The sequence below is a fragment of the Argiope bruennichi genome, chromosome 2 (genome assembly GCF_947563725.1).
Source record: "Argiope bruennichi chromosome 2, qqArgBrue1.1, whole genome shotgun sequence".
Lineage (NCBI taxonomy): Eukaryota > Metazoa > Arthropoda > Arachnida > Araneae > Araneidae > Argiope > Argiope bruennichi.
This window is the reverse complement of record NC_079152.1, coordinates 84,893,684-84,910,547: the sequence shown is the minus strand read 5'-3', so window position 1 is coordinate 84,910,547 and position 16,864 is coordinate 84,893,684. Positions and strand designations below refer to the sequence as shown.

General features: G+C 26.5%; 1 protein-coding gene across 1 annotated transcript in view; it reads left to right on the top strand.

Moving 5' to 3' along the window:
* LOC129961023 (cartilage oligomeric matrix protein-like) overlaps positions 1–16,864 on the top strand; it is a 112,261-nt gene that overhangs the window by 58,161 nt on the left and 37,236 nt on the right. Inside the window, exons 6-10 of the mRNA XM_056074819.1 lie at positions 7,441–7,495; positions 8,130–8,285; positions 10,040–10,260; positions 12,152–12,292; positions 14,225–14,299. Coding sequence (XP_055930794.1) covers positions 7,441–7,495; positions 8,130–8,285; positions 10,040–10,260; positions 12,152–12,292; positions 14,225–14,299 — 648 coding nt within the window. The remainder of the gene's footprint in view (positions 1–7,440; positions 7,496–8,129; positions 8,286–10,039; positions 10,261–12,151; positions 12,293–14,224; positions 14,300–16,864) is intronic.

The window sequence follows — 16,864 nt, the reverse complement described above, 5'->3', positions numbered from 1 at the left end:
AGAACATACTAACAATAAATTGTTGTCAAAGGGAATTTAAATCGTTTAAAATGAGAATAAATTTACTCCAATTTGCATCTGGATATTCTCCACATATTAGCATTGATGCAGAAGTGGAAATGTTGAAAATTCGATTAATATAATAAAGGATCAATGAAGTGAAATGCGCTCCTAATAATATAAGAAAAGTAAATAAAATTACTCATCAATGGATTTGTATGTGTCCGTACAGAATGTGTATTATAGTTAAATGATTACCTTAAAGTGGCTTTATTTAATTACTGAAGAAAATATTTTTTTTTACGATTTGGTAAATAAGCAAAACATCAAGCTAATGAAGGAACAACATATTTTAGTCAAATTGTACAGCAGGAAAGATCAGTAGTACTTAGAAATGGACTAAAAATAATTTTCAGGGTTTCGTTTTACGTCTGAATTCAATACTTATATGTAATTAGATCGAAATAAAATAAATTTATAAAAATTACAACGATAATAGGTTTTGCAATGTAACTTACTCTATAAGCGCAATGACAACAGCATTCATGAGTTAGTTCTAACAACGGGTGCAATATATTTATATACGAAAACAGAGAGAATTTTATATCTACAATGAAAAGTAATGCTACAAATTATGTTCAAAATATTTTCGAAAATTCTTATATTAAGGAAAAAAGGTATAGTATTAAATTAAATTAACTTATCAAAAAATCAGGTTTTTTTAAATTTAAAAATGTAATTAAGACCAAAATTTTGTTTAGTGCCCAAATAATTAAAATTTTATAAATATATCTTAGATAATATTAAATATCTCTATATCATCACGCTTCAGTGCGATTTTATACCAAATATAATTCATGTCTGTTACAGCGATTTTATTTTATTTTGCGGTTACAAAAAAGTAACTTATTCAGACCCACATATTCATTTATTAATTTTACTATTTTTAAAAACCTTAATTTTCATGCATTTATTCATTTAAATATATTTTACTTTGAATTGACTAAGAATGCGCAGGTTTTCAGCGCTTTTGTATATTTGCAGTCATCAAGTTTTGAAAATAATATTCGGTTCAATAAATATTTCACATTTTTATAAGTTTTTATCCGGGAATACTATTTAAAGAAGAAGAAAAAAAAATAGCCCTCGTTATTTGTTTCCTTCATTGTCTTTCTTTCTCTTTGCAGCTTTTTGCTTTTTAAGCTATTAACTGCTAACGCGACAGTTGCATCCCACTTATCGTTAAAAAATAGTTTATATATTTTATAATAGATTATTATATTATATATACTAATTTTATAGTAAATTAATATCTATTTTATAATTTCATATTAAATTAATTTATATCGTATAGATTTATAAAAAAAAATAGTTCTTTTTTTGGGGTAAAGAAGGTGGCGGCGTATTTGACCATCACACCTCAGACTTTGGTATAAAAACATTTGTAAAGAAAGTGAACAAATTTTTCTTATTCAGAATCCATTCTTTTCACTTGCGTGGAAAATAAAGAGAAAAAGATTTAAAAAAAATTCATATTCAAAGGGTTAATAAAAGACATTTCGAAACCATTTTTCTACTTCTGGTTTAGAAAAATTACTGCCAACTGATTTCTTTTACAAGCTTGAAATGTTCACCAAATACTTTCAAAATCCAAAAATTAGTTAAAGAAAAAAATATATATAAAATGCAGATAAAATCCTACATCAGATTTTTTTCTTTGTAGAAACACTCCTCATCAAGTTATCACTAAACGAATTGTAATATCTATTTACACCATTAATCAGCTTTAATAATGTAATAATATTTACATCATTAAAGCTTGTGAATCATAGCTTTAGATATGAAACACATCAAAGAATTCTTAAATGAATCTATCTTCGATTTTAACATTCTTATATCTTTGTTTTTTCCTGTCTACAGCCTATGTTTAAATACTGCAGCAGGATGGAAAAAAAAATCGAATTCATGAAAAAGAAATAACGTTCCTTTTTAAATATAAAGAAAAAAGTTTCATCAGCATGATGTTTCTGAGCTCCATTTCTTGCTCTTCGACCTGATTACAAAAATGTATAAATTTACAAATCAGTAATTTGTCTATTGAATAAAATATTAATTTAGTCAGTTAAATTATAAGGTAATCTTGGTAGAAATTAAGTGTTTTAAATCGACCTTTTCTGTTCAGCAAAACCAACTGCATCCGTTCGCTAACGACATTTGAAACCATCTTGATGACACCCAAAAGACTAACTTCATGCGAGGTATCAGTTTATTAATTCACTTACTCATTTAGTGCGGGAAATGTTCTGTCCAGCCGTCTTTTATGTGGCCATTAAAGAGTTTTAATCTGAACATATTGGTGAGATATAAACGGAATTCGAGCTTTAAAATGTAGTTGAGTACCTTATATAGATAGAGAAGATATTTCTACTGAAAAGGTCGAAGTTCTTTATTAGGAAGGTTTAAGTGTCAGACTGAGTTTCATTTATTTAGTATTATTATTTTTATTTTGAGAGAGTATGTCACATTTCAAGTTATAAAGACTAAGTTTTAGGATCAGGTTGTAAAATTTCTTTGACATGTCTATACAGCGAGTGTGGACGAAACGCAGTATCTGATATCATAAATTTTTTGTTATTTTCAAAGGTTAGTATATCGTGTTTCATACGACAGAAATGGAAAATGTAAGCAGTCTTCTGAACAAAAGATATGCTATTTAACTTACATTTTAGAGTAAAGTTCCTTTCTTCATTATTTAAATGGCGTACAAGTTCTATTGTGAAAATATTATTGATGATCAATTATCGACAATAATTCTTTCAAAATATGCTTATTACTCAAATTATCCATTAATCGATCATCGATATACAGATTTGCATAGACATTGGTTTAATTTTTTTTCTCAATCTAGAAATATAAATAAAAAATTTTATTAATTCGTATCAAGTTCACTTATAACAATGATGTACAGCTTCATGTTGTATTAGTTACTGTAATTAGGGCACTATTCTTTTAAAGCCATACATCATCTTTAATACAAACTGTTAAAATAAAACGGATTTTTTTAAAGAATGGAATTTTAAAGCTCAGAGTATAAACTATACAAGTAATTATTAAAATCAGGGTCAAGAAACTTTTTATAGATACTTAAAAATTCACTCTTCTCAATGCTGATCTTCATTTAACATCGATTTCTGTTCTCATTTGTTCGTCTGGCGAGTTCACTACCACTATATTGAAACCCATTAGTATCTGCCTTTTTTCATAATTTTGTCCCCCAAAACTGATGGCAAAAGATGACAGAAAAAAGGTTTTGTAAATAATTTATTTAGATGTATTTTATGGGGTGTTCATTATTTGAACATGCTATCTTCATACAAACATAAAAATCTTCTGGGAAAGTTCTGTTTAATTGGTTTTGAGGTGGGCACTGTTAAAATTATCTTTCACCCATTATATAAAATATTTTAACTACGCAAACAATAAATATATAAAAACAAAAATATAATGTATCTCAATTTTGTATTTATTTGCTTTTTCTTTTTCTTGTACTTTGATCATTTTTACAAAAGTACTTTCATAATTCGAATTATTGTTGGTTAAACAATTTTCAGAATTCTTTTGTTTAATAGATAAAAGAATAAAGAGTGAAGTGTAAAAAAAAAGGAAGAAAGATATACTTTTAGAAACTGAAACATAACTATTATAAAAGAATGAAACATTTCAACTAATATTTTTGAAAATGTATTTAAATTCATTTCATAATAATAATAAAAAAACTATTCAGTCTTGGAAAATTCTCATCTTTATATTAAAATTAAATTTAGCATCGCAATTTAATATTGTATCTATTATTGTCATAGATAGAATTTTTATAATAGATTTATATAAAGTATTCTTTGAATATTTTATATCAACCTGCTTTCAATGCTAAAGGCATTTTTTATTATGAGATATTTTATTCTATTTTTCATTGTGAGAGATATTTTCTGAATTTCCTTGTTTTTGCTAGCTGAAAGGTATGGTTTTGTACTCTTTTGAAGCAAAGTTCAATTACAATAAAATATCGTCCTCCAAACACCTTCTTTTAAATATATAATAATCAAAATATACCGAATCAAATTAAAACTATTTTTCCACTATTTTGTGTTATCAGCTACTTTTTAACAATCTTTTGAAGATATTTTTTCGTTCTCTTCAGCAATGTTATTTGTCTTGTGAATTAAGTAAATAGGACTTACGATGCAAAAACATTATATAGAACGTAAAAATGCTTAAAGTACCGTATATTTCGTAACAAAAATTATTATTTCAACGAAGATATTATTTTACAGCCTATATATTCTTTTTAAGGGTACAAAAGATTATTTTTATAAAAATTCTATAATAATATTACACTACATTATATAAACTTTGCTAAGCATAGTTTTTTTTGCAGAATTTTTATATGTAGCCAAATCTATGTTTGTGAAAATAAAATCATTTAAAAAACTATGTAAAAATTCTGTAATAATATTACACTATATTATATAAACTTTACTAAGCATAGTTTTTTTCCAAAAATTTTATATGCAGTCAAATCTATGTTTGTAAAAATAAAACTAATTTTATTCTAAGATTATCTATTTTGATTTCTTAACATCTTTTTAATTAAAAATTTTTAATGTCGTTTTCTCGGTGTGATTCCCATGCATCTTGAAGATTTAAAAAAATTCTTCTTCAAGTATCAAGGAAAGAAAATGAAAACTTTTTAACCTTTAAGAAATCTATTTGAAATAATTAAAGACAGACACTTAAATAATTAAGACTATTTATCAAACTATTAAATATTCTTGTGTTTCGAATTAACATAATCTTCGGTGTGCGATTTGAAAATTTATTCTTAGATATTTTAAATGGACATAAAAATTACGCAATAGAAGAAAAAAAATCTCAAAAGTTCGAGAAAGTACATAGCTGGACAAAAGCAGCAATGTATTCTCAAAATAGAACGTAAGATAGATCATAATTAGGCAGTAAATACCGAATAATGAAATCGTTAATTGTAAATACACACACACACACACACACACACACACACACACACACACACACACACACACACACACACACACACACACACACACACACACACACACACACACACACACACACACACACACACACACACACACACACACACACACACACACACACACACACACACACACACACACACACACACACTTGTAAAGTTAGTAGTACCTTTCCTGATAACAGAAAGTAATGTAATGACAAATCTGTAATATTCCTTCCCTGCACAATCTCATGGGAAGAAAGATAGTTTTACAGAAATAATAACGGTTGCTGAATGGATTCCGAAACAATGACCCCACTTTTGGTAACCATTTGGCTATGAATTTGGCGATTTTATTCATCAAAAATTAAACAGCCAAAATATTCGAAAATCTTGGCGATAGTTTTATTAGGAATGATTTCTAGTAATTGTTCGAGAAGCCTCTTTCCCCTTTCAGGAAACTATAAAAGGCCAAGAGAAAGAGATAAAGGGAATTGGCAATCAGCCGCATGAGGAGAGCAGAGATGAATTAAGCTCAAGCAAATAGTTGAGCGAGTTCTGATTCTGTTGTGTGTTATGATTGTTTATTATTTGTGTGCTGCTGTTTATTTCAAGTACTTTTTTGTTTAAAATTTGGCAGTATTTTGCCATTGTAAATTTGTGCTTTCACATCGAATAAAGGGTCTTTACTTGTTACCGAGCTTCACAAACTCTTTCTACCGTAGACCCATCCACCGGATTTTGGATTTTTCACAACAATATTGTTATTTTAAGTTATTTCTTTTATTAGTTTTCTCTCACAAATTGTAATTAAGTTTTTAATCGCTCTTTAATAATTTCTAATTATTTAAGGAAAGAACTACTTTTGGAGGTTTTTAAAAATAGTTTTTTTTGACAATTAAAAAAAACCCTATCCTAACCTGCATACATTTTATCACTTGATAGTATCAACATATTATCAAGCTAAAAGCAGATATGAAAATATTTTTATCCTAAGAAAATTCAGTTATATCAACTAGTAATTAATGTTTGATGAAATACTTTTTTCCAATCTCAGTTTGAAAACAAAACATTGAAATTTTATGAAGAATTTGATACACTAACTATATTATTTTACAAGTATTCCAAAATCATAACATTGCTGAGAAACTTCTACCTGTCTGAACATTTTTTAAAAGTTTAATTGAAAGTGTTTCAATTGAAGTTCTTCAATATTTTGTTATTATTTGTTTTAAACGGTAAAATAAAATTTATACTAACTATTTCTGAATCATTATTCATTGTATGTGACATTTCAAGTGATACTAGGATCTTAAATTCGATAACTCATTTCTTGAAAACCAAGACATTAACTTTAAGCCAATTAATAACGGGCAGGATATCTAATATACTTAATAAAAGTTCAAGATATTAAAATATCATACCCTTCAACAACATTTTCAAAGTAAACAGTTGCTCTGATGAATAATGGATCATTAAAATCCTCTAGAAATTTCAGAAAAAAAAAGCGGTTAAATCTGCCAAAATGCAGCATTTATGTCGACTATTTTGAGACAAAAATAGGGCAAAGTAAATATTTGCAACATTATTAATTTCAGCTGCAAATGAAGGAAGTTATCTTCATGACAGCAGACCATAAATTGTTATTACTAAGACACAAAAGGAAATAATTTTCTTAGTTTAAAATTAGTTTACTTTGCCAAGATATTACCTTCATATTCAAAATTAAAGAGCTTTAGAAATATCACTTTATACATATATATTTAGCCCATGAATGAATGAAAGAATACTACAAGGGAAAGGCACAACATTAATATTTAATTTTTCACTTAAGTATTGGTATTTAGGTATTGATTAAATATAAAATTAATTTGAATTTAAATCTCATGTGTTTTGATAATAATTTTGAAAGTTTATCAGTTTTAGATATTAATCTACATGTAAATTATATATTTTATTTGTTTCTTTTTGAACTGTCAGAAAAGATTAAGATTTTCAGTGAAGTTAAAATAATAAAATGTCTTAGGAAAAATAACAAAAAATTATCATATTAAATCTTGAATTTAAGATACTTATAAATTAAAAAAAATATTTTATAATATAATCTTTTAACCAATCGATATGCTTCATAAATTTTTAAAACGAATATTATATTTTAGTTGTTTACATTGTGGTGATAATATATGAATAATGAGAATTATTTACTATGGATGTTATTTTTATATTATTTATAATAATAATGTATATTATTGTACGAAATTTATTTTTATTCGATGTTAACTTCAAAAATAAATTATTTTATATGTATATGCAATTGAAAATTATGAAATATTTTTTGCATTTGAAAGTGTGCAAATATTATTTATTTTGTTTTATTTTATTTACAGATCAGGGAGACAAAACATTTAAGAGAAACTCTACAAAATTGTGACATGTGTCGAGGTAATCATTTGACATTATTTTAAACTTTTCTAATGTTTAACAACTGTTGATATGAATTTTTTTAATCCCCCCCTTGAAAATTCCTATTTTTACATCAAAAATTGATTACCTATTAAACGTAATAGCAAAAAAACCACATCTGACATTGATTGCATTTTAATTTCTAGTATACGAAATATACATAAGAAATATAAATATTATTCTGTAGTGGTTACATAACTCTGCTACCTTCTCTTTTGATACATCAGATGGCGTTACTTTATTAACATTAAGGTATATTTCCCATGATCCTTCTGGGGAGGGGGTCATTATTACATTTTATTCAAAAGGGGGAGTCGTGTATTTTCGTGTACCTGTTTGTTTTGTCTTGTGAAATGTGGAACTTAGAAAATGATTAAATAACTGTTTCTGACACTCCTCTATTTTTTTTCCCAACTACCTCATAAAAAAGTTATATAGAGTTTTGTCCCTCTACAATACGAAATATAAGTTATCATACATTTTTATTCTTAATAATTACTGATACTTAATTTTTGTCACTGAAAACAGCATTAAATATCACAAAAAAGAAATTCAAGCTTCTCTTTATAATTTAGGAACTCGCAAAAAATTTATTGTTATAACTCTTTTTTAGGTGGTCGAACATGCAGGGACAGACCATGTTTTTCAGGAGTGACCTGTACTGATACACCTGGAGGATTTCGATGTGGGCCTTGCCCCAGAGGTTTTCTTGGAGACGGCATAACCTGTAGACCAGAGAAAACATGTTTAGATAGGCCTTGTTATCCAGGTATTTCGAGAAATTTTCTTAAATGAGCAAGTCTCTTATGACCAGAATATAGAAGCATTGTGATTTATTTTTTGATAATTATACAAATAATCAGAGAGCGGGAAAATATCACCAGGTGTTTTTTCGAGGGCACTTTGCATTTATAGCGATACACTTGAGCATTTATAACGATATATCAATGTGATGCGTTCATAAATCATATCACACAACAGGTACCAGGTGTTAACCTTAAATATACAATAGAGTTGACAACAAATGAGACACAAAGTGAAGATGCTGCATTTTCCTACTTTTACTGACTGATTGGGCAGAATAAATTCGTACGAAATAATATTTATTACTTTAAATTATGATTTAACTTTTCCTAATTATTTTTATATGATAACTTTTTATTAATGAACATTTAATTAAATATAATGAATATAAGCTTAAAAACTCAATAACCCGAAATCAATCAACCAGATCTTTTAGATAAAATACCATTTGATCCATAAAAAAAATTGCATATTTGTTTTTGGCTAATAAATTTTATTTTTTTAAAAAATATACTTATTTCTACAATTTTACAATCACGAGCTTACTACAATCACGAGTCAGAGAGCCCCCTGGACGACTACTCTTATACAATTTATATACTGGTGAGACAAGTCAAGTGGTTTTATTTTGGCTTTTAGCTCTCGAGAAAATTTTCATCTAGGTAAGAGTTTCAGTAGGCATAGATGATCCCACTTTAGCCAAGGTGTCCCTAATCTCATTATCTGCGATGCCAACTTGAGAGGGGGTCTCTAATGTAGATGGATCTGATGAGACAACGGAAGGCTTTTTAGGTTTTTGAATTTTTAGGTTTTGAATTTTTAAAAAGTTACGATCAGCAACAGTTTATTTTGTATTATACTTATATTTGTTGTTGTTGCACATCTCAAAACAACAGCAGAGCTATATCATGTCTATGAAATTGTGCACCCTGAAGAAGTCTAATACTAACAATTGATTGTCAGTAAGATTCTGCCTGGAGAGGCTCAGACATATAATGGGATCAGGTGAAGCCTCTTCCGTCGAACACTTGAGGCAGACTTCAAAGTGCTCAGAACCCTCAGAATATTCCATAGTTCTAAGGTGCCCTCTGAAAAAGTGAATAAGAGTAGTTTGATTCTGCTTACTACAATCACGAGTCAGAGAGCCCCCTGGACGACTACTCTTATACAATTTATATACTGGTGAGACAAGTCAAGTGGTTTTATTTTGGCTTTTAGCTCTCGAGAAAATTTCCATCTAGGTAAAAGTATCAGTAGGCATAGATGATCCCACTTTAGCCAAGGTGTCCACAATCTCATTATCTGCGATGCCAACTTGAGAGGGGGTATCTAATGTAGATGGATCTGATGAGACAACGGAAGGTTTTTTAGGTTTTTGAATATATTCACTTTCACATTGTTCCCCACACTATGCCGGTTGGCCAAGAGTCGGATTAAGCTTCTACTATCTAACAGATTCCAGATATCATTTTTATGAGTGAGTGATTTGGGTGATTCAAATCCTTCATTAGTATATATATTTACATTTTCCCTCAAATTCTATTTGTTGTATAATGAAAAGTAATACAAAAAAATCATTGCAATTTAAATAAATCCTTGGGAAGTAAAGTATAATTTAATTACTTAATTCATGTAGCGACTATTATTACCAAATCTCTATAATGGAATAAAACTTGTACTTTTTTGAATCTTAATATTATAATCTGTATTGTCTTCCAGGTGTTCGATGCTATGACAGTGAATCTGGATTCAGATGCGGGGCGTGCCCACTTGGTTATACTGGTGATGGGATTGTGTGCAAACCTCTAGATAAATGCGCAGATAATCCTTGCAGCCCAGGTGTCCGTTGTACCAACATTGATGTACCACCATGGTTCCGTTGTGGTCCCTGTCCAGAAGGATTTTCAGGAAATGGAACACATTGCGATGATATTGATGAAGTAAATTGAATTTAATAATTTAAGGTGTAATGTTAACATTGCAATTTTTAATATTGTATTTTCACAAAACATTTGTTATAATGAAAAATTCACACAAAAAGATTTACAATATGCGAAGTTGAATAATAATTTTCGAGATAAGAAAACAATTATTAATGCCATTTGTTTAAAATTAAATATTTCGTTTTCCAGTCGTTGATTTCTTTCGTTCACTTATAGGATTTGACTTAAGTGATCTAATATTTAAGTAAAATTCTCATATATATATATGAAATGATTTCCCATTTGTATAACAGTACAGTAATCATGACTGAAATCATGAGAAATTTTAAATAAACAATCATAACCAAATTTTAGATATTTTAAGGCGTTTTTTTCGTTGTGAAATTAATATATATATATTTACACAATCTATTTGTTTTTGATAAGAGTTTTATGTAAAAGTAAATATGAAAAGCTTGTGGATCTCAAACATAAGAAATTGTAATTATCGAAATATATATATATATATATATATATATATAATTATTGTTGAAATTTGTCGTTATTACCCCTTATCGTGGCAAGATTGCTTTTTTGAAGAAAAGCAAAAAAAAAAAAAAATGTGTATAAGTAGCTTCTTAACGCTATAAAAAATCATCAAAAAAATAAATAAATCGTGTAATAAAACTAAGTTAAAAATTATTTTATAGTGGTAGTATATTTTTATAAAGTTGTATGTATATACTATGCAAAATGAACATAAGGGTTAAAGATCAGCTTTAAATGTATCGTTTCTGAAGATTTCATACCTCGCTAGACAAAGTAAGTATTTTAAGACGTTTTCTAATAAACTACGAAATAAATTATACTATGAGCAGTAAAGTTTTATAAAAATATTTAAGAGTGTTATAAACGAAAGAGGAAATGAATTATTGATTTTATTTGTGTGTGTCTGAGGACTTATTATATTTCTCCCAAAAATATTGGTTAATTTGGGATAAAATGATAACTAACAAGAAAAAAAAACCTTTTTCCATTTTTAAAGATTATTTTCTGAAATTTTTTTCTTTCTTTTTATATCAATCATTTCAAATAATTTCTTTTCCTTTTATCCATACAATCATTTTTGTTTATTTTTAAATTTTTTTTTCTTTAAACACATTTCTGATTATTCATCTCAGAATCATATAGATCGATAATTGAATAATTAGAAACGTTTAGATTGAACACCAATCTGTACAATTGCTTTTTTTAGTGAAATAATTAACTTTCAGTAAAAGAGATAATCAACTTTAAGTCTATGCGAAATAAGAATCCTCAAGAAAAATTGAAATACGAGAGACAAAGTCAGATGATATAAAATTATAAATAGTTTGAAAAAAAAAAAGAAAAGAGCAGATGATAACTACGCCATTATTGAGTTATTTCTGAAATAGAGTAAACTAATTTTTACTTTTATAACAGGAACGCTTACATGAGGTTCTTTTCTATTTTCACAAAAGTTTCTCACTTAATCAGATATCTTCGTCAAATTCTTATTTATTTTTTTATATTATTTTGCATAAGTCTTATTTGCTTTGAATTTTGAAAAGAATATTTATTACCGAGTTACAAATTAAAAAAATAAATAAATAAAATGGATGGTACTCTTAAAAAACTTCAATGCTCACAGTTTGCATCAGTCTTGTGCTATCATATAGACGGACATTATTAAATGGAAATAAATAATAAAAAAATAATTCGAGCAAACCAATAAATCTCTTATATACGTTTTTTTAAAGCAATAAAAAGTAGGAAACATTTTCTTTATAATTTCTTAAAGAAATAGATTTTAGAATTGCCCTTTTTCATCAAACTGTCGATTCAATCAACATTTATAATTATTTGTATTAATCGATTTTGTTTTCAGTGCGATTTGGCTAGTCCATGTTTCAGAGACGTCTCATGCAGAAATACTGCTCCGGGATATCGATGCGATCCTTGTCCTGCCGGTTACACCGGGCCTGCTGTAGAAGGCATTGGAATTGAATATGCACTTACTGTTAAACAGGTAGAAACAGGTTTTTCTCTAATCAATATATATATTATATATTGAATGGATTTTTTTTCTAATTATTTTATGAATTAGTTAGTTCAGTTATATTATCGTTCCGTTAAAAAGCGATAAAAATGCTATTTTGGCGCAAATTTCATAAATTTTAAACTGCGGTCAGTAGACAAGGACGACACCCGAGTTGATATTCCCTCACCAAATTCCCACTCTGTGATAGTGGAAGAACGTTTGATCCAAGATTTAGCATCAAGACATATGCTTAATAGATCTTTAATAGAATCGAATTTCGAATTCACCATTCCTGAAGTCAAAAAATTATCATTAACCCGTCCCTACTTTTTAAAATACAAAATTTTCTACTTTAATATTATTGCTAATAGAATCTAAATTCATATCCTTTTATGCATTAACTAAAAATTATGAATTTTTAATATATTATAATACAAAATGAAAATTCAATAATTTCTTATAATTATCTTTCATTTGAGCATAAGACAAAATATGATTGAGATATATTTTTAAAAATGTATAGTTTAGAATTCTAAAAGTTTAATTTAAAACGTCAAATATTTTTAGAGTTTAAAAATACTAAATAATTTTTGAAATATAAATTTCTTTCAATAATTTTTTCCTTCAAAAAATTTTCTAAATTCTGAAAATTTTTAAAAATTTGGAGGAAAAAATATTTATAATACGGATATTTCAGGAAGATAAGAAATAAGGCTTATTAAAAGTTTTTTCTTATAAAGCACTCCAGTCTGTCAAAAATATTAATACTCACAATATTGTTTGATGTAAAACTAAAAATTATCGATTATTTTCCTATTTTTGTTTTTATTATTTTTATTCTTAGATTTTATATTCATTTTCAATGAATTTAAGTATGTAAAAGTAGTAATTAGTAGGTAAAATATATGATTTGATATTTTCATTAAGAAAATTAATAATTGAAAAGCTCTAATTTTCTCAAATCTTATTACGATTTTTAATTTTAATTTTAACTTTACCATATAATAATTTAATTAAAAAATATAATATTTACCATATAATTAAAAACTTGCTGAAAAGGGAAAATTTCTTAAAATATTAAATTAGAAAGATAGTTAAAGTTGTGACATTCTTTAAAGACTGCAGGCAATAAGTTGAATGATATGATAATAATGCTAAAGTTGAAATATACAGGGTGGTTATAGTTAAACTTCCCTTATAAACAATATCATACAACGCAAACGGGTTAACGGATTATAACAAATTTGATATATAGATTATACACGAGATGCGCTCACCGATTTTCAAAAAATTCCAAAATGTCCACCAGAGGGAGCTTTTTCTTGAACATTAATTTTAACACAATAAACGACCAAAACGGAACATAGAAATAATATCAACAATAAATTTAATGTTTTTCCGGAAAAGGCACCCTCTGGTAGACATTTTGGAACTAATTTTTTTCCCCTCAAAATTCCGTGAGCGCATCTTGTGTATAGTCTATGCACCGAATTTCGTTGCAATCCGTTCACCGTTTGCGTTGTAGGATGCTATTTTAGGGGAAGTTTAATTATAGACATCCTGTACATTAATTATTTTCCATTATTCTTTTTCATTGGCTAATACTTAGAGAATGATATAAGCCATACATAATTTAATTTTCATGTTTTAATAATGTTAATCAATATATATTACCTTGAAATTTCCAATGTTTTATTCATAGTTTAAATATTAGAATTACTACCAATGTTTCAAAATACTTTGTTTGCAGTAATAATATCTAAAATTATTTTGATGGACAAAATATTCTATCTCTATTTAAAGCAATGTAAACAGTGTTTTATTCTTCATTGTTTAACTGTATTAGTCTTTAAAATGTTTACTTGACTCTTATTCAAGCTTGGTTGGTTAAATAATAAAACAAATCTTAACATTTTACAGAATTGCTACGACGTAGATGAATGTAAAACGAACAATGGAAGATGTGCTTTGAATTCCAAATGTATCAATACAATGGTAAAATATTTCTTAATTATTCAAAATATTTAATTGGGAAACTAAAGAGTGTTTACCCTTTATTTCTGTTTTGGATTTTATTTTGCAACTTAGGAGATAAATTTATTTAAATTGAGTTTTAGAAACAATTCTATCAGTTAATTCAGAGAATTTAATTCAATTTCTTTTATTTTATTCAAATAATTTAACAATTAATTACTATCGGAGTGTATACTGCTTAAATAGCAAGTAATTGTGCAAGCAACGTCTATTTAGTGAAGATGACACGAAATTGAATAAGGAATAGCAAATAAAAACATACTGCTGAATATAATTAATTTCCTAAAATGTTTTTAAATAAAGCATTCACTTCCATAAAAATTTTTAAAGAATGTTGAAGATTTTATTATAAAATATAAAACATTAAAATATTTTCTAGGAATAGAATATATAATATCTAATATCTTAAAAATCATTCAAAGGCGTCTATCATTTATTTTGCACCGTCATTATAATAAAAATTTCTTACATAGCAGCAATAAAACAAAAGATTTATTTTCTTGAAAAAATAGTGGCTGTCACAGGAAAGATAAAATCGTTTTAATGAATTAAAATAAAGTTCTAGAAAGTATATATTTTTTATTTTTCATATGTCTCTTAAATGGATGACTTGTTCATCAGGTTTTATTTGAAAGTATCCAACGAGTTTTCATGGATAAATAAATAAATATTTCTAGGGAATAAAAAAAAAAAAACGTTACAAACATATTCTAAACAGTTTATAAAACTGGTTTGGATCCATCAGTCCTTATAGCATGTTGTAGTAAACAACCATATCACCTAATTGATTTCTTAGAGATTTTAGAAAAGATTTTTTTTGTTTATAAATTATTTAACTAAAATACGTTTTATTAAAAATTATCATATTATTACATTAAAGACAAAATTAATGAGATTAAATTTGTAATTTAAAAATAGAAATATGTTATCTGAAAACTATTTACTTGAATGGCTTCATTTGTATCATATTTCGGTGCTTGGTTTTCTTTGAAATCCGTCTCGCTAGAATTACACGTCGTTACAAAGAAAAAAAAAGATTAATAGTATTTGAAAGTGTCAATAACTTTTGAATCATTTTATTCTGAAACGAATAAAAAAAATTCAAAAGGAATGGCCTCGGTATGGTCACAATAATTTGAAGTTTTGGATTCAATTAAAAGTAATAATTGCTTTTAACATTTTAATAGTTATTGTTGATGAGATTAGCATTCAGTTAAATGCCTGATTTAATTTTCCTTTGTTATTGTTCGCCTTTCTAATCCCTTAGAAAAATGTCTCAATTTAATTAAAAAGAAATAATATTATTTTTCATTTTTCTTATTTAACTTAAATTATATAAAATAAAGAATAAAAATAGATTTTTCAATGTATGTAAGTAAACTACTGATGTAATAATTTACAATTTCAGTATTATTACGAAAATATTTAATTTGTCAGAGTCTCCAAAAACATCTGTTCGAAAGTGTGTTTTTCTCAGAGATAAAACATATGCATTACGAACTATTTAAAACAACATGAAATAAAATGAAATTGTTTAAAAATATAATTAATATTTATAAAATATTCCACAAAAACTTATAAATCTATAAAATAGTAAATTGTTCGATTTTATGCATCTCCAGAACGACAATCTTTGAATTCTTTCTCTAAATGGCAACGGCGAACTAAATTTTAATATATATTTTTTTCTCCTTCAATAGCAATTAATTGGATTTTTCAACCTTTTTTTTCACAAAATTAAAAAAATCTCCATCTTTATTTATTAATTCATCTAAATATTCTCTTTGTGAATTCTTTTCAGACTCAAATAAAACTCCATTATATAATTCATAATTTTTTTTATTCTACTAGACATAGTTTTAGAAAGAAATGTGTATCCATTTTGGAAAATTTTTTCTTGACGCAACATAATTTTGTAATTATTGTGGAGGAAATAATTTTTTTATCTCCATCTAAAAGAATAGTCGCGTGCAATAGGATCCTTTTTTTAAAAATATTTCAGATTTCAGTTGTAAGAAAATGATAAATATTATGAGCACAGTTTTAGTTTTAATTACCTTGCAATCTAATCTGTATTTAATCATTTACTCTTTATTAAAATATACACCTATTTTTTTTCAAATCATTCATTTTGTTTCCTTTAGTTACGAAATAATATATACTAGTATAAAGTAATAATAATAATAATAATAATTAGGGATTTTTTTATCAATGTTTAACAATGTTTCATGCAGAAAAGAAAGTCTAAAATATTCAACAATTGTAGGCAAACTTCTGATAAATGAATCCTAAGAAAATACAAAATCATTGTCGAGTTAGAAATATGATTGAGAATTTGTATCGTCGCTCAATAAGTAATACAACCAATCTTAATTTTCTAAATTTTACTAAAGATACAAAAAAACTGAATTTTTTTTTACAAAGATTAGCGAATGTAGAAGATATTTTTCACATTTAGAAAAAGCATAATTTTCATACTAAATGTTGGGAAAACCGAATATATTAGTTACTTGTAAAAAAATTCAG